The 18,954-nt window shown below is 49.1% G+C and overlaps 1 protein-coding gene across 3 annotated transcripts in view; it reads left to right on the top strand.

The window, feature by feature from the left end:
• TOP2A (DNA topoisomerase II alpha) overlaps nt 1-18,954 on the top strand; it is a 276,538-nt gene that overhangs the window by 206,273 nt on the left and 51,311 nt on the right. For all 3 annotated transcript variants that reach the window (XM_033918323.1, XM_033918324.1, XM_033918322.1), the window contains exon 29: nt 17,378-17,504. In XM_033918323.1, coding sequence (XP_033774214.1) covers nt 17,378-17,504 — 127 coding nt within the window. The remainder of the gene's footprint in view (nt 1-17,377; nt 17,505-18,954) is intronic.

The raw sequence follows: 18,954 nt of genomic DNA, 5'->3' as shown, positions 1-18,954 counted from the left end.
GGTTCCAGGGGAGGGAGGGGTGGTGGAGCTCGGAAGGGTCATTCTGCAGTGGTGGCAGTGCATGTTGGCGGACCAGGGAGGAAGAATCGGCACGGCAGGAAGGAAGGCAAGTTTCGTAGAGTTGCGGCAGCAGTGGGCGAGTGGTGGACCAGGGAGGAGGAATCAGCATGGCAAGGAGGAAGGCAGGCAGGCTTCGGTGTGGGAGGGAGGAAGGCTGGCAGGCTTTGGTGTGGGAGAGAGGAAGGACAAAGGCTGGAAGGCAGTGAGGGAGAGGGGGCAAGAACTCGGGACATAGGAAGGAAGGATGAAGGGAGGGAGGAAGGGAATAGAAAAAGTAAATTGTTGGGCCTGGGAATGTAAGGAAGAAAAGAAAGAACTATCTAGTGCAACCAGAAATCACCAGACAACAAATTTAGTGATCAAAATCTGTCTGCTGCAGTATATTTGTCTATTTTTCTAGGGGGCCTGGTTCAGAGGCACAATTTGGTTCAGAATATTTTTTTCTTGGTTTTTCCTCCTCTAAATCTAAGGTGCATCTTATGGTCAGGTGCTTCTTATGGCGCGAAAAATACGGTAATGCATTTGGTTTTTCTTTTTAGGTTTTTGCAGGTATTGGTGCACAAAAACTGAAAAAGAAAAGGCCCTATTTTTTTAGCGCTTCTCCAGACCGGCACAGTTCCCTGATGGGTATTAGCTCACCATGACCAGCAGGTGGAGACTGAGACAAACTTTTGGCTGTAGTACAAGTGGCTGTGATGAAGGGTGGGTGATAGGGGGGGGTTATTGATTTACTAGATATTTATGTGGTAGATATCAAAGTGCTATTGTGGAATAATTTGTTGTAATATATTCTTTTGTGCACTTGTTGTTTATTTTGAAAACGAATAAAGAATTATTTTAAAAAAAAAGTGGCTGTGCAGTCCCCCTATACAAACAGTCTGTTCTCAGTCTCCAGCAGGTGTGGTAAGTTGTTGCAGTCTTCCCTTGATTAGTGTAGGGAAGCGGTCTGAAACCCGCGGCCACCGGTCTGGCCGGCTCCCTTGCTGAAGTTATTCTTCAGTTCAAATGTGGCGGTGGCGGCTCTTCATGCATCCGGGCCTGTGTCGGAAGCCTCTCTGAAGGATTGCTCCCTTGCCAAAGTTATTTTTCAGTTCAAAGCCGCCGCTGCGGCTTCTCTCAAGAGCCACACCTGTGTTGGAAGCCTCTCTGACATCATGACGTCAGAGAGAAGGCTTCTGATGCAGGCAGGGATCGTGAGAAGAGCTGCCGCAGTGCCGGACTGAGCTTGGGGGGACCCTTTCAGGGGTCTGTCTGACCTTGGGTGTGTCACATTTGACGGGGTCGAGTCCCTCCATTTCCTCCACCTCCCCAAAATTTTGTAGAGGTGCCTCAGCTGTAAGCCTTGCCACTGATTCCAGCAAGTCACTACATGTAAAGAATAATAGACAGATTTCAGCTCGATATTCATAAATTTGTTTGCATATTCAAATAGAACTCTGCTCAGAGACATGAAGGCTGATCTCTCCGCCTCACCACCCAATCATTGCAGTGTTCAATGCAAAGTTACTCCAGGTAGCATACTTGTAAATTATTGCATTGCTAGCCACTACAGCTATGCCAAGATTTCTTTCAAATAGTTTGATTAGGCAAGAAGAATTAAAACTTCTTTAGCACTCTCCAGACCAGTAGAGGTTAACTTTACGATTGGGTATATATCTAATCATGACCAGCAGGTGGAGACTGAAAACAAAACTTTGGGACAGTATATCCTAGCCCCTCCTCTCTATTTCCCTCAGTCTTCTTTCAGTCTCCAGCAGGTGTTGAGTGATCTGTACCCATCTCCCTTGGTAGGGCTGTTGGAATTTGTTTAGGGGTTTATTGTCCCTGTTTTTAGCCGGACGGAGCTTGGACGGACTCTGTTTGGGGGTTCGTCCGACCTCGGGGGTGTCAAACCCGGCGGGTCACGAGCGGGGTCCCTCCCCCCACTTCCTCCACCTCCCCATATTTTTTTAGAGGAGCCTCAGCAGTAAGCCTTGCCCCCTAAATCAAGCAAGGCATATTGCTTCGAGAGCCTGTGGAGTCTGTTCTGTAAAAAAAAAAAAAAAAAATCCTGAGGTAGTGCTGGTCTGGAGGGTTGTATCCCTTTAAGAAAACTGTATTTTACTGTATTTTTTCAACTAACCGGCACTTTTTTACAGCTAGGTCGCGTATGGAGCAATGAGCACTTCTAAAGGGAAAAAGTGCTCATTGTGCTCCAGACGCGAGGCACTCGCGGCCGGCCTGTGCAAGCGGTGTTCAGGCCGGTGCGGTGGAGGAGCTCCGTCGGCAGCGGCTGCAGGCGCCCAGAGCTCCCCGCCGATGGTGCCTCGCGAGTCGGCAGGGAACGGTGGAGAAGCCCGGTCTTCTCCGTCCGCCCACGGAGGGCTTCCCCGAGCCGCCGACGGTCGGGTTTTAGAGGATTCCCTCTCAGCTGATATTTTGACAGCTGATGCCGGCTTGCCTGTTTTAGCGGCTGAGACTATTCAGGTCTCTCAGCCGCTGCAGGCTGTGGAGGGAGCAGTTTTGGCGGGAAAGACGCCATTTTCTCTGTCTGGCCCCTCCATTTTGTCTTCCACCTCAGGTGACCTTCCCCCTGTTTTGGCTAAGCAGGGGCAGGTTTCTGCTGGGTCCCCTGCTGTGGCAGGGAGTCCCTTGGGACCCTCGGGGGGTTTTTCCCCTGATTTTTTCTTTTCATTATGCAAAGCCTATTTTCAGGCGGCTGGGGGTCCCGGTTGCGCCCAGGGGGTCTCGGGGGGTGGGGTTTCCTCCGCGCTCCCTGCGGCTTTGCCTCTCTCGTCTGACGTGACGTCCCCTCCGCCGCCTCTCTTGTCCAAGCGTCCGCGGGTGTCGTGGGACGAGGATTTGTGGTCGGAGGAACGTGTCGGTCTGGAGGAGGACCTGGACCCTTCTGAGGAATTCCAGGACCCTCTGGAGGGGACGGAAGCTGGCGGCGGGTTGTCGGGTTTCCCGTTCTCCAGTGACGAGGCGTCCGTGGTGCGCCTTTTTCAGAGAGATGAGCTGCCTGACCTTATTCAACAGGTTTCTTCGGCTTTGCGTTTTGAGGACGCGCCGCCGGAGACTCCGCGTGTGGGGGACCCTCTGTTACGAGGGATCCGTTCCGTTTCCCGCTCTTTTCCTATGCATCAGGATATTCGGGATATTATTCTTGAGCAGTGGAAAACGCCGGAGACGCCGTTTCGGCTGGCGCGCAGCATGGCTCGCCTGTATCCCATTCCTGAAGGGGATCGGGCTACGTTAGCTTCGCCAGTCGTGGATGCGGTGGTCTCGGCTATTTCCAAGCGGCATACCGTGCCTGTTGAGGGCGGTTCTGCCTTGCGGGACTCTGAGGAGCGCAAATTGGAGACCATCCTGAAGCAAAATTTTCAAGTCTCTGCCTTTGGGGTCCAGGCGGCTATTTGTGGGGGACTGGTCGCTCGCGCCGTGTTTCGGTGGGCGGAGCGGGTCTTGGATCGAGAGTCTGACGACTGGTCTCTGGTGGATCAGGAGGTGGCGAAGATTGAGATGGCTGCCTCATTCCTCTCGGATGCTCTGTATGACTTGGTGCGGATCTCGGCTAAGTCCATGGCTTTTGGCGTGGCCGCAAGGCGTGTGTTGTGGCTGCGCGCTTGGGCGGCGGATGCTGCGTCCAAAGCTAAGCTTACTAAATTTCCCTTTCGGGGGTCGTTTTTATTTGGAGAGGACTTGGATAAGTTGATTCAGACTCTGTCGGACTCTAAAGTTCCCCGTTTGCCGGAGGACCGTGCCCGCCCGGCGTCTCGGGGTGGTGCGGCCCGGGGGCGTTTGCGGGAATTTCGCAAGTATCGCCCTGGGCGTGGGGCTGCTTCTTTCCAGTCTCCGGGGTTTTCCCGGGGTCGGTTCTTCCAGCGCATGCAGCCCTTTCGGGGGGCCCGTCGGGGGGCAGGGAATCCCTCCGCCGGTTCCCCCGCTTCCCGTCCTGCACAATGACGCCTTGCCGGCGCCCCCCTTGGTTCCGGTGGGGGCTCGGCTGCGCGAATTTTTCCCCAAATGGGCCGAGATCACGTCCGATCAGTGGGTCCTGGAGGTGGTGCGGGACGGTTATGCCCTGGAGTTCGCCCGCTCTCTGCCGGATTTTTTCCTCGCTTCTCCATGTCAGACTCCGGGGAAGACGCAGGCTTTTCGCCAGACCCTTCAGCGCTTGCTAGATCTCAGGGCAGTTGTTCCGGTGCCCCCTTCGGAGTGGGGCACGGGCAGGTACTCCATTTACTTTGTGGTGCCCAAGAAGGAGGGGACCTTTCGGCCCATCCTCGATTTGAAAGGGGTCAACAGGGCTCTCAAGATTCCCTCTTTCCGTATGGAAACTCTGCGGTCGGTCATTCTGGCGGTTCAGCCGGGGGAGTTTCTCACTTCTCTCGATCTGACGGAGGCCTACTTGCATGTTCCCATTCGGGCCTCTCATCAGCGTTTCCTGCGCTTTGCGATCTTGGGTCGGCACTATCAGTTCTGTGCGCTTCCCTTTGGGCTGGCCACGGCTCCCCGGACGTTCACCAAGGTGATGGTGGTCGTCGCGGCAGCCTTGCGGTCGGAGGGCATCCTGGTACACCCCTACCTGGACGACTGGTTAATTCGGGCCAAGTCGTTGCAGGAAAGCTCCCGGGTTACGGCTCGGGTGGTGGAGTTTCTCCGGTCGCTGGGCTGGGTGGTCAACCTTTCCAAGAGTCGGTTGGTTCCGGCTCAGCGTCTGGAGTACCTCGGGGTGCTGTTCGACACCTCCTTGGGGAAGGTCTTCCTCCCAGAGGCCCGGGTGAGCAAATTGCAGTCTCAGATTCGCCTGCTTTTGGCGTCCCGGTGTCCTCGGGCGCGAGATTTCCTCCAGGTCCTGGGGTCGATGGCGGCGTCCCTGGACGTGGTGAGGTGGGCGCGGGCCCACATGCGTCCTCTCCAGTATGCTCTGCTCCGGAGGTGGTCTCCCCAGAGGCACGGGATGGATGTTCCGGTTCCCCTGCGAGGCTTGGCGCGCTGCAGTCTGCGTTGGTGGCTCCGGACCCCTCACCTAGTTCAGGGGGTGGGTCTGGATCTTCCGCAGTGGACGGTGCTCCTTACGGATGCGAGTCTCCTGGGTTGGGGGGCCCAGTGCCTGGGTCACTCAGCTCAGGGAACCTGGTCCACGGAGGAGGCCTCCTGGTCGATCAACGTGTTGGAGACCAGGGCGGTCCGGCTGGCGCTGTTGGCTTTCCACTCCCTTTTGTTGGGCAAGTCGGTCAGAGTCCTGTCGGACAATGCCACGGCGGTGGCTTATGTCAATCGTCAGGGGGGCACCAAGAGCACTCTGGTGGCGCAGGAGGCGGCTCGGCTCATGGTTTGGGCGGAGTCGCATCTTCTGGACCTCTCGGCCTCTCACATTGCCGGGGTAGAAAACGTTCAGGCGGACTTCCTCAGTCGTCACTTCTTGGATCCGGGCGAGTGGTGTCTCGGCGCCGAGGCGTTTCAGTTGCTAGTGCGTGCTTGGGGGCAACCCCTGATGGATCTGATGGCTACAAGTGGCAACGCCAAAGTACCCCGCTTCTTCAGTCGCCGCAGGGACGGTCTGGCCGAGGGTCTGGATGCTCTGGTCCAACCGTGGCCAACGGAGGGGCTGTTGTATGTGTTCCCTCCTTGGCCATTAGTGGGCAGAGTACTGCTTCGCGTTGTTCGCCATCCGGGGCTGGTGGTTTTGGTGGCTCCGGATTGGCCTCGTCGTCCGTGGTATGCGGATCTGGTGAGGCATCTGGTGGCGGATCCTCTTCCTCTGCCTCTCGGGTGCGATCTTCTGACGCAGGGTCCCATTCCCATGTTCGACCCGTCTCCCTTTTGTCTTACGGCTTGGCTCTTGAAAGGGGCCGCCTGAGTAAGAAGGGATATTCCGACAAGGTGATCTCTACACTTTTGGGGTCCCGGAGGCTTTCTACCTCTCGGGCGTATGTACGGGTTTGGCGTCTTTTTGAGGAATGGTGCCGAGCGCGGGGAGTGGTCTCCTTTCGCGCTTCTCTGCCTAACATTCTAGAGTTTTTGCAGGATGGCCTGGATAGGGGCCTGGCCTGGTCTTCTCTTCGGGTTCATCTGGCGGCCCTGTCGGCTTTTCGGGGGCTGGTGACAGGTCAGCGTTTGTCAGCCATTCCTGATGTGATTCGCTTTCTTAGGGCGGCCAAGTTGCTCCGGCCTCCCATAAGGCCCTCGGTTCCCTCTTGGGATCTCAATCTGGTTCTCTCTGTTCTAGTGCGCCCTCCTTTCGAGCCGTTGGATGGCTGTTCGTTGAAGGACCTTACGCTGAAGTCGGTCTTTTTGGTGGCCATTACTTCCGCTAGACGGGTGTCGGAGCTACAGGCTTTTTCTTGTAGGGCTCCCTTCCTGGAGTTTTCTAAGGAGCGGGTTGTTTTGCGGCCTGTTCCTTCCTTTCTGCCGAAGGTAGTTTCTCCTTTTCATGTCAATCAATCGGTGGTCCTCCCGGTCTTGGGTAGTCGGGAGGGTTCTTCTGAGCAACGACAGCTGCGCAAGTTGGATGTCGGTCGGGTCCTCCATGCTTATGTGCAGCGGACCCGGGAGTTTCGGAGCTCCGATCATCTCTTTGTGCTTCTGGCGGGTCCTCGTCGGGGGGCTGGCGCTTCTAAGGCTACTATTGCGCGCTGGATCAAGGAGATGATTGCTTCCGCTTATCTTCTGAGTCAGAAGCCGGTTCCGGAGTTTCTCAAGGCTCATTCCACTAGGGGTCAGGCGGCTTCTTGGGCTGAGTCGTCGCTTGTGCCTCCGGTGGATATTTGTAAGGCTGCGGTTTGGTCCTCCTTGCATTCTTTTGTTCGGCATTATCGGGTAGATGTTCAGGCGCGTCGGGACGCGGTGTTCGGTGAACGTGTACTGGTGTCGGCCCTTCGGGGGTCCCGCCCGTGAGGGGACTGCTTTGGTACGTCCCAATCGTAAAGTTAACCTCTACTGGTCTGGAGAGTGCTAAAGAAGGAGAAATTAGGTTCTTACCTGCTAATTTACTTTCTTTTAGCTTCTCCAGACCAGTAGAGGTCCCCACCCTGTCTGTTGTTGTTGTTGTTGGGGCTGTTGCGCGGGCAGTTTTTGGTTTTTGCTGCGGGTTCTAGTATTTTTCTAGGGCCGGGGAGTATTGAAGAACAGCGGCGGTGGCTCGGCTGGCTTAGCTGGCGAGCTGTGGGGACCTTCTTCCTTCGGGAATTTCTCCTCTGCATTTTCCAACAGCGTTTTTGGGTATGTTATTTGTTACTCCTTTCGGAGTATTGTTTTTTCTCTCTGTTGTTTTCCAGTTCTTGGTTCTGCTTGGCTATTCGGCAGACTGAGGGAAATAGAGAGGAGGGGCTAGGATATACTGTCCCAAAGTTTTGTTTTCAGTCTCCACCTGCTGGTCATGATTAGATATATACCCAATCGTAAAGTTAACCTCTACTGGTCTGGAGAAGCTAAAAGAAAGTAAATTAGCAGGTAAGAACCTAATTTCTCCTTAGCTTTGAATAAATGACTGGTTCCGATGTGCCACGTTTCGGTACTGCGTCAGGGAACCGACAAACAAATATGGTTTAGAACTGGAGGTGAAGACTCTAGAACAGAGAACAATTATACATCAAAATTTAATTTAACAATCATCTTAAAAACTCTAATATTGTTTTATAAAGACTATGTATGGCTCAATCTAAGGGAAGGCACTCAGCACTAAATAGACACGGTTTAGACTCGCCGCTCAGTACTTGTTTCTTCTTGTAGTTCAAACGGAAAACTGCATAACAGAAACGCTATTTAAAGGATATAACATGCCGGTGTGCGCTTCACGTAATGACGTGAAGGCGTCACCGGCACGTACCGCTAGTCGCTCATGGTCTTGGACGCCACCGCAACGTCACATAGTGACAATTAAATATACTCAACACTCGTCCATTCAAAAAAATAAAGACAAAACAAAAGACAACACCTTGCGTGGGGACACAGTATTATTAGGTGACTTCAATATGCCTGATGTTGATTGGACCAACTTTCCTCTGCGACCAGCAGCAGCAGGAGGCTATTAAACTCTATTCAGGGAGCAAGACTCAGGCAACTGGTATTGGAGCCAACAAGGGATCAGGCAATACTGGACCTGATACTTACCAATGGAGAAAGTGTCACAGAGGTCTCGGTGGGCGACACATTGGCCTCCAGTGACCACAACATGGTATGGTTCAATCTCAGGAAAGGTTTCGCCAAATCTAACACATTAACAAAGGTCCTCAGCTTCAAGGACACCAACTTCGAGGGCATGAGGGATTTCATCCATCAGGCGCTGCAAAACCGAGCAGAAACACATAATGTAGAAGTAATGTGGTCAACTCTGAAAGCTACCATACAAGAAGCAACCAACCGCTATATAAAATCGGTAAGTAAACGGCAAAGAAACAATAAGCCACAGTGGTTCTCTGCGGAGATCTCAGACTTCATAAAAGAGAAGAAAAGAGCGTTCATCTCTTACAAACAATCAGGGAAGCAGGACTCTAGAGAAGACTATCTGGCCAAGTCAAGAGCCGTCAAATGGAGGAGAATCTAGCGAAGAACATCAAGAAAGATGATAAATCCTTCTTCAGGTATATTAGTGACAGAAACAGAAACACAGGCGGGATAGTACGCCTTAAGAAACCAGACGGGAACTATGTAGAATCGGACTCCGAAAAAGCTAAACTTTTAAATGAATACTTCTGCTCAGTCTTCACCCGCGAGGTGCCGGGTTCCAGCCCTCAGCTGCAGACAAGGGATAGTTCGTAATTTCGAGTTTACGCCCAGCACTCTCTATTGTGAGCTGTCTAATCTCAAGGTTAACAAAGCGATGGGGCCAGACAACCTACACCCCAGGGTACTCAGGGAGTTAAGTGACGTCTTGGCGGAACCGCTATCCGCGCTCTTCAATCTCTCCCTTGGTACAGGTAGATTCCCGTTGGACTGGAAAACTGCTAATGTCATTCCATTCCACAAAAAAGAATGCAAGACGGAGGCTACGAACTACAGACCGGTGAGTCTCACATCAATAGTGAGCAAGCTAATGGAAACTCTAATCAAACGCCAATTGGATACTATCCTGAACGAGGAGAATCTACGAGATCCCCGTCAACATGGATTTACAAAGGGGAGGTCCTGCCAATCTAACCTAATCAGCTTCTTTGACTGGGTGACGGGGAAGCTGGATGTTGGGGAGTCCCTGGACATCGTATACTTGGACTTCAGCAAAGCATTCGATAGTGTACCACACCGCAGGTTGTTGAGCAAGATGAGTTCTATAGGATTGGGAGACACATTGACAGCATGGGTTGGGGACTGGCTTGGAGGTAGGCTTGAGAGGATGGTGGTGAACGGCACCCCCTCCGAAACGACGGAGGTGATCAGTGGAGTGCCGCAGGGCTCGGTCTTGGGCCCGATCCTGTTCAACATCTTCATAAGGGACTTGGCTGAGGGACTTCAAGGTAAAATAACGCTATTCGCCGATGACGCCAAACTATGCAATGTAGTAGGCAAGAACACAACAGACAAAAGCACAGTGCCTGACGAAAACTCAATGCCCGACAGTATGGTGCACGACCTATTCCTACTGGAGTCCTGGTCCAGGACCTGGCAACTAAGTTTCAATGCCAAAAAATGTAAAGTCATGCACCTTGGCAGCCAAAATCCATGCAAGACTTACACCCTTAATGGTGGGATCCTAGCGAAGACTGTAGCAGAATGAGACTTAGGGGTGATCATCAGTGAGGACATGAAGACTGTCAAACATGTGGAGAAAGCTTCATCTAAGGCTAGACAAATCATAGGTTTATACGTAGGAGTTTCGTCAGCCATAAGCCCGAAGTCATTATGCCATTGTGAGACCCCATCTGGAATACTGTGTACAATTCTGGAGGCCGCATTACCGCAAAGATGTGCTGAGACTTGAGTCGGTCCAGCGAATAGCCACCCGGATGGTCTCAGGAATCAAGGATCTCCCGTTTGAGGAACAGCTGGATAAATTGCAGCTATACTCACTCGAGGAACGCAGAGAGGGGAGACATGATCGAGACGTTCAAATATCTCACGGGCTGTATCAAGGTGGAAGAGGATATCTTCTTTTTCAAAGGTCCCACGGCAACAAGAGGGCATCTGTGGAAAATCAGGGGCAGGAAACTGCACAGTGACACCAGGAAATACTTCTTCACCGAAAGGGTGGTTGATTGCTGGAATAGTCTTCCACTACAGGTAATTTGAGGCCAGCAGCGTGCCTGATTTTAAGACAAAATGGGATCGTCACGTGGGATCTCTTCACAGAGAAAGGTAGGGGAGGGTTATTGGGGTGGGCAGACTAGATGGGACGTGGCCCTTATCTGCCGTCTGTTTCTATGTTTCTAAGAGTTTCAAACATGCTTCCCAATATGTATTGCTGAAAGAACACAGCTCCTCACTTTAGTATATGTTTCTTATTATATTTCAAGCACGATAAATGAACTAAAAAATATATAACGGTGTGTGCCTTTCGGGAACAAAGGTGACTTAAACTTGTATCACAAACCACTCATTATCTCAAATCCTACGTAAGAAAATTATGTCATTATGACCTACTATACTGGGCACTCAACTGTTCTAATGAATGAAATACTCACTGTATCTATATCGATAAAGATTGCCTAGCTGACTGCTAATTTCTACACAGTACATCAGCCAACAGGTCATAACTCATATAATGAAAATGAAAAAAGTCAAAAATCCAAATTAAACAACAAACTAAGAACTAAAACTGAAATTCATCAATTCTCATACCCTGTATTGCAAGTATGCTACCTAGAGTAACTTTGCATTGAACACTGCAATGATTGGGTGGTGAGGCGGAGAGATCAGCCTTCATGTCTCTGAGCAGAGTTCTATTTGGATATGCAAACAAATTTATGAATATTGAGCTGAAATCTATGTCTATTATTCTGTACATGTAGTGACTTTTTTGAGAAATACAGATACAGTGGAACCTTGGTTTACGAGCAAAATTCGTTCCAGAAGCAAGACCTCACAGGAAAATTAGGGAAGACACATTGTCCGGTTCCGATCCCAGCGTATCTCCACGGAACCGCAGCAGCCTGCGCTCTACCCTATCATGGACGAACCCAGGGTGAGGTGGCTCCCAATCCCAGAGACCCAATCTGACCTGCAGGTTGTCTGAGGCGTTTACTACAGGTCTGCTAACAGCCCCCTCAGAAGCAGGCGATGTAAATACCAAAGTCTGCGATCTCTCGCCAAAGGATGTCCCCGAAGGGTAAATCCACAGCACAAGGGCAAAACCCACACCAAAAGAACTAGAAATGTAAAATGAAGCACAAGCAGAAAAGCCAATCAGCAGTCAGGATGTATATACCTAGGGAGGGGCTAAAGGTTTATTTTGGAGTACCTGCAGCTTAGTGCTAGAGAGAATACACAAACCCACTGGTGAAGATTCCAGAGTTTATTGTACAAGAAAAGACTGTTAGAAAATGGGAGGGACTATAACTATAACTAAAACCAAAAGTTTGTGGTCTCGGTCTCCACCTGCTGGATATGGTGAACTATTACCCATCAGTGAAGGCTGTACCGGTTAAGTTCCGGAGTCTGTTGTAGGGGAAAATACCCTCCAGGGTTTCAAGACTAAGCTGGACAAGTTCCTGCTAAATTGGGACGTACACAGGTGAGACTGGACTCATTTTAGAGCACTGGTCTTTGACATGGGGGCCGCCACGTGAGTGGACTGCTGGGCACGATGGACCACTGGTCTGACCCAGCAGCGGCAATTCTTATGTTCTCCTGTGGAGATTTGTAAAGCAGCCTCTTGGGTCTTGCTTCATACCTTTTCTCATGTTTTCCTGAATTGGGTCGGCTAAGCAATATATACTGCTTGTGGAGTTTCTGTCGTGACAGCGGGTTCACCAGGGTCCATCCTGATGTATTGGGACTGCTTTGATATGTCCCCGCTTGTGAAGATTCCAGAGTTTATTGTACAAAAACTAAAGATTAGGTTGGTTACTTCTGCTAATCTTTTTTCTTGTAAATAGACTCTAGAATTGTCACATCTATTCAGTCCCAATTCGCAGATCACCTGACAGTACCTGGTAAGTGGATGTCTGTCTTGACCAGCCTCCCTAAGGGTCCCGGTGTGGTGGCCCCTTCTGTGCCCTCAGGCTGTCTTTTTCAACGTTATACTGTTCTTTGACATTGTTCCAATTTAAAGTTATGCTAAGTTTGGCTGTTTGCCGCTAATTGTTCTGTTTTGTTTCTCCTGAGCAGAATTGACATGTTGCGAGGAGTTGCCTCACCCCTTTCCGTCAATTAAATCGGGAAAGATGCCAGAAGACTGGAAGGTGGCGAATGTTAAGCCAATCTTCAAAAAAGGTTTGAAGGAAGATCCAGGAAACTGCAGACCGGTGAGTCTGACCTCGGTACCGGGAAAGATGGTAGAGGCGCTGATAAAAGACAGCATCATTGATTATCTCGACGGACACAATTTGATGAAGACCAGTCAGCAAGGCTTCAGCAAAGGATGATCTTGCTTGACGAACTTGCTGCACTTCTTCGAGGGAGTAAACAGGCAGATAGACAAGGGCGACCCAGTCGACATTGTATATCTGGATTTTCAGAAGGCGTTCGACAAGGTTCCACATGAACGACTACTTCGCAAGATTGCGAGCCATGGAATCGAGGGTGAAATACTCACGTGGATTAAAAACTGGCTGACGGATAGGAAACAGAGGGTGGGGTTAAATGAACAGTACTCAGATTGTAAGAGCGTCACCAGTGGGGTGCCGCAGGGCTCGGTGCTTGGACCTGTGCTCTTCAACATCTTTATAATCGATTTGGACATAGGTACAACGAGCGAGGTGATTAAATTTGCGGACGATACGAAGTTATTCAGAGTAGTGAAGATGTAGGGGACTGGGAAGATCTGCAACGTGACATAATCAGGCTCGAGGAATGGGCATTGACATGGCAGATGAGGTTCAAAGTGGATAAGTGTAAAGTGATGCATGTCGGTAACAAAAATCTCAGGCATGAATACAGGATGTCTGGGGCAGTACTTGGAGAGACCTCCCAGGAAAGGGACCTGGGAGTTCTGATTGACTAGTCGATGAAGCCGACTGCACAATGTGCGGTGCAGCAAAAAGGGCAAACAGAATGCTAGGAATGATAAAGAAGTGGATCGCGAACAGATCGGAGAAGGTTATCATACCGCTGTACCGGGCCATGGTGCGCCCTCACCTGGAGTACTGCGTACAGCACTGGTCACCATACATGAAGAAGGACATGGTACTACTCGAGAGGGTCCAGAGAAGAGTAATCAAGATGGGTTAAAGGGTTGGAGGAGCTGCCGTACAACGAAAGATTGGAGAAACTGGGCCTCTTCTCCCTTGAACAGAGGAGATTGAGAGGGGACATGATCGAAACATTCAAGGTATTGAAGGGGATAGACTTAGTAGATAAGGACAGGTTGTTCAAACAACAACAACAAAAAAAATCCTGAGGTAGTGCCGGCCTGAAAGGATCAGGGCTGTATAATTAATTTTTTGTTTTTGTTAACCAGCACTTTTTGTTTTCAGCTAGGTCGCGTATTACGCAATGAGCATTTTCACCAGGAGAAAGTGTTCATTGTGCTCCAGATGTGAGGCATTCGCAGCCGGCCTGTGCAATGGCTGTGCAGACTGCCGCGAAGGTGAAACCTCTTCGGCATTGGGTTCCAACGTCCAGGCTTCCCCTTCACGAGTGCCTTGCTTGCTGGCAGCTGACAGCGTGAAAGCTCAGGCTTCCCCTGTCACCCACGCAGGAATTTCCCCAGCCACCAACAGTCAGGGTAAAAAGGATTCCTTTACCACCGATGTTGTTGGGATTCTCTTACTGCTGCTGCTGGCTTGCCTGCTTTAGCAGCAGGGACAGTTCAGGCTTCCCAGCCGCTACATGCCTCGGAGGGGTCGTTTTTGGTGGGAACCACTCTAGTTATGGCGGGAAGCACCTCCATTTTGTCTGCAGCCTCAGGTGACCTTCCCCCTGTTTTGGAAAGACAGGGGCAGGTTTCTAGTGGGTCCTCTGCTTTGGCACTGAGTCTCATTTGGCCGCCAGGGGATTTTCCCAAATTTTCTTTTCGCCTTGTATAAGGCTTATTTTTAAGTGGCTGGGGGTCTCAGGAGGTGGGGGTGCCCTCCGCCTCCACTCCGGTTCAGCCCCCCCCCCCCCCCTCGGCTTCAGTTGTGTCTCCCTCGCCAAACGGCAGCTGGTGATTTGGGATGAGGATTTTGTATCTGAGGAGTAGTCTTAAGTAGATGAGGACCTGGACCCTTTGGAAGACCTCCAGGATCTTCTCAGTGGACGGACGCCGGTAGCATGGCCTTTGAGGTTCTGTGGTGCACATTTTTCAGCAGGACGAACTCCAGGAGCTGATTCTTCAGGTCTCCTCAGTGTTGTACTTCGAGGAGGAAGTGCAGGAGACCCCACATGTCGTGGACCCTCAGCTTCGGGGGATCCGCTCTGCATTCCACTTTTTCCTATGCATTGGGAGGGATATTGCTGGAAGCAACTTTTTTTTTTTTTTTTTGCGTGCTCCGTGGCTGATTTGTATCTCATCCCAGAGGGAGATAGGGATACCTTGAAGTCACCAGTGGTGGACGCAGTGGTCTCAGCTATCGCTAAGCGGCATATGATGCCCGTAGAGGGATACTCAGCCTTAAGGGATTTTGAGGAGCGTAAGTTGAGGCCCTTAAGCAGAATTTTGATGTCTGTGCCTTAGGGGTCCAGGCGGCCGTATGTGGTGGTTTTGTAGCTCGGGCCATGTTTCGGTGGGCCGAACATGTCCTTTTCCGTGAATCTGATGACTGGTCCTTAGTGGATCAGAGGTGGCAAAAATTGAGATGGCTGCCTCTTATCTCTCGGATGACTTGTTGTGGACGTCGGCCAACACCATGTCTCTGGGGTAGCTTTGTGTCGTACCTTGTGGCTTTGTGTTTGGTTGGCGGATGCTGCATCTAAGACTAAACTGACAAAATTTCCCTTTCGGGGGTCGTCTTAAGCAGAATTTTGATGTCACTGCCCTAGCAGTCTAGGCAACAATGTGTAGCAGTCTGGTGGCTTGGGCTTCTTTTCAGTGGGCCGAGCATGTCCTTGACCGGGAGTCTGATGACTGGTCCTTGGTGGAACAGGAAGTAACTAAGATTAAGATGGGTGCTTCTTATCTCTCAAATGCCATGTAATACTAATAATAATAATAACTTTATTCATATATGATTTGCTGCATGCGTTGGCCAAGTCCATGGCTCTCGGGGTGGCCACTTGTCATACCCTGTGGCTCCTGGCTCGAGACGCAGTGTTCGGTGAGCATGTTCTTCGGTTGGCCCATCAGGGATCCCATCCATGATGGGTACTGCTTTGGTACATCTCATCCATCTGTGCCGGTCTGGAGGGACAATAAAGAAGGAGACATTAGTTTATTTCTTTTAGTCCTTCCAGGACTAAAAGACCAGTGTATTTTTATACAAAGATTCTAATTGCAAAGTTAGTGCATATGGAGAAATTAGGTTCTTATCTACAAATTTTCTTTCTTCTAGTCCTTCCAGGCTGGCACAGAACCCCCCACCCCCACCCCGTATTTTTGCACAGTCGTCATCCTCTTCTTCTTTTTTTTTTTTTTTGCAGGTCTGCAATCTCATGATTTTCTTTTTATGGGGAGTATAAATAGTGATTATAGAGCAGCAACATCTGGTTCGTCTGTTGTAGCCAGTGAACTGTGGGGTTGGTTAGTTCTGGTTATCTATTCTGATCCTTCTGTTCTGATTCTATGACGGACTGCACACCAACTTGTACTGTAAGAATTCAATGTGTTCTTAGTCTCCACCTGCTAGCAGAGGAGTGTAAACCCATCTGTTTGTGCCAGTCTGGAGGGACTAGAAGAAAGAAAATTTGTAGATAAGAACCTAATTTCTCCATATGCACTAACTTTGCAATTAGAATCTTTGTATAAAAATACACTGGTATAGCATACATAATCATATAGTGCTCAGGGGGAGTGGACATTAGTTTATAAAAACACACATAACATGCATACTATATGCATAAAATGCAATAGTTCTATCAAACTACCTGTATTCCACACACACCCTCCACAAACCTAACACATTTGTCCTTTGATGTGCAAAGATGGCTTTTTAAGCTTTGGACAAGTAGAGTGGCAAAAGGGTTTTGGTGTGGCTGTTCTTTTATTAACATTTAAAACCAGATAAAACAACCAGCCAGAATTCATTAATAACCTACTTATCCCTTACAACCTTACAAGAACTTTACTATCTACAGCTCAAAACCTTCTTATTATCCCATCATTGAAACATATAAATACATTAAGGTCTACAATTTTTTCTGTTAGCGCCCCCTCTCTTTGGAACAGTATTCCAAACTACCTATGCAAAAAACTTACACTAACAAACTTTAAGTTGAAATTAAAGACATTTCTCTTCCTTGACGCTTTTGAAACCTAACTGTCCTTTTAAGGATGACCTAGTACCTAGAAGGATTCTTAATACCTGTTCCCTTCCCTATTGTTTTTTTTCCCTTACATGTTTTCTTTTTCTTTACATATTGTAGTTCTAGCCCTTCTTTCTCTCTTGTCTCTGTTTGTAAAAAAATTTTTTTTTTAGTTTATTAGTCTGCTCTTGTGTTGTGTGTTTTTAAACTGTATTTTAGTTAATAGACGGTTTTAACATTATGGTACACTGCCTAGAAGGTTTGATTAGGAGGTATAAGAAATTTTAAATAAACTTGAACTTCCTCAATCTGCCCTGGGTGGCTGTAACAGACAAAGGAGCATGCTCGCTAAAATAAAATGAAATATCAACCTTCCTTATTCATTTTCCCATGAAAACAAAAAACTGTGGATACAGATGTTCTGGAGATAATTTATTAAACATTGACATATAAAAACATGGAAATTCAATTTAAAAAGTACAATGATAAAAAATACAGTGATAAAAATCCAACCGGACCCTACACGGTCCATGTTTCAGCGAACACACCTTCCTTAGGGGTCCAATGGTTTGCAAACTCACATATAAAGAATTGGACTGAAAACAGTTTATAAACATGTGAGCAAAGAACACCGCAGACAAGCTGAAATAGTAAAAAAATGTACTTTTTTAAATTGAATTTTCATGTTTTTATATGTCTGTGTTTAATAAATTATCTCCAGAACATCTGTATCCACAGTTTTTTGTTTTCATCAGTGGATTGTTTTCACTGTGAATTATTGGGTTTCCCCATTTTTCTTTGTTGTTCATTTTCCCAGCCATGCTCTCAGCACTAAGGTGGTGTCTGTCCTATCTCTTAGGGTGAAGACCCCATTGCAATCAAAATGGAGTTTGGAGAGGAATTTGAGGGAAGCTCCCTAGAGCAGAGCAATCGGGAACCCTTGAGTCTAGCTGAACGGTTATCTAAGAAAACAAAGACTGATGCAGGTAATTGTCATTTGCTGATATTCTGCACCCATCCCTTGAGGGGGAGAGAGGAATGACCCTGTTCTCTATTTTGAGTATGTTAAGGATTTTATTTTCTAATGCAAATAGGTGTGTCATTCTGGACGGATGAGTAATATCCCAGTGCTCATGAGCTATGCAGAAGGAATCCATGCCAGCTTTTGAATTCCTCCTCTTTCACTAGAGGACTCTGCGGTCCCCTTCAATTTTTCCTTTTGCACTCAAGCTGGAAGGAGTCTTTTCTGATCTGCTTAGTTTATTTATTTATTTTCGTCTTTTTGTAGTATTTTGACTGAGTTTGGTGCTAAGAGCTCCCCTAGTCGAGGGTCCAGCTCTGCTTGCGTGGAGGAGAAGCAGACTCGGGTCTGATGCTGATAGGCCAATCCCTCTGTGGTACTTGTTGGCCAGCCTGCATATAAACCTTTTGTAGCTCAGGGTCTATTCATGTAGTATTGCTCGCCCACTGATTTGCAGGGGCTTGAGCGCAGGCTGTACCAGGCATCTGTAGAGTGCTCAACAGAGTCCCGCAGGGATCCGGCTGCATTTCACCTCCCTCCTTTTGTGTCCACGGGTCTGTGGGGGTTTGAGGCTCAGTCAGACACCACTCCGACTGGCAGCCCGAAGATTCAGTGCTGGAGGAGCAGTCCATGTAAGGCACTGATTTCTTCTCCCAGATCCAGCTAACTTTGGAGCTGAGGCAGACTGCAGCACATTTCCAGCACAGGTCACAGTGAGTAAGGCTGTTACAACCTATGTGGGAAATCGGGGGAGGTGGTATTTAAAACCTGTTTTGGGTTTTTTAGGTTTCTACCCATTCCCCTAGGTTTTCCCACCTCCTAAAACCCTGAAATGGGGGGAGGATTCTATATGTTATAGTGTTTTGGAGCCCTTTTTTGTCGCCAAACAGCTACTGCAGTGACCATCTTAGATTTCCCAGTGTTTGTGTTGTTGTTATGTGGTTTTGTTTTGTTTTTTTAAAGCATTCCAGAAGGGCTTGAAATCACCATGTTTTACCTCAAAACTGGCAGGGATGGGGTTTGCAAGCTCTTTTAACCCTAATTCATGCCAGGTTTGCGCTGGATTATCACCCGAAGAGCACTCTTGGAAATATTACATGGGAAGAATACATACTTTGTAAATGGGTCTCTGCTAAAGCTTCTAATCTAATATAATAAAACGGTAATCCGCGCATGCGCACTTCCTATGTGTGCGCCGGTTTTCCATGAGCTGTAGCGACCCTTAGGAAGTGCGCATGCGCGTGAAACTATCTCTCTCCCTTCCCCGAGGCGGATGACACCGAACCAGTTCTGAGACCGCGCTGGAGAGGGGGAGGCTAAATATTTATTCCGCCGGCCCTCTCAGCTCTTACCGCATCTGCCAGAGAGTTGGGATAGAGGACGCTGTCGTGTCACCGTTCCAAACTTCAGTACGG

This window comes from Geotrypetes seraphini, chromosome 13, assembly GCF_902459505.1.
Source record: "Geotrypetes seraphini chromosome 13, aGeoSer1.1, whole genome shotgun sequence".
Taxonomy (NCBI): domain Eukaryota; kingdom Metazoa; phylum Chordata; class Amphibia; order Gymnophiona; family Dermophiidae; genus Geotrypetes; species Geotrypetes seraphini.
The sequence above is the reverse complement of the archived record's forward strand: the minus strand, read 5'-3'. Positions and strand labels throughout refer to the sequence as shown.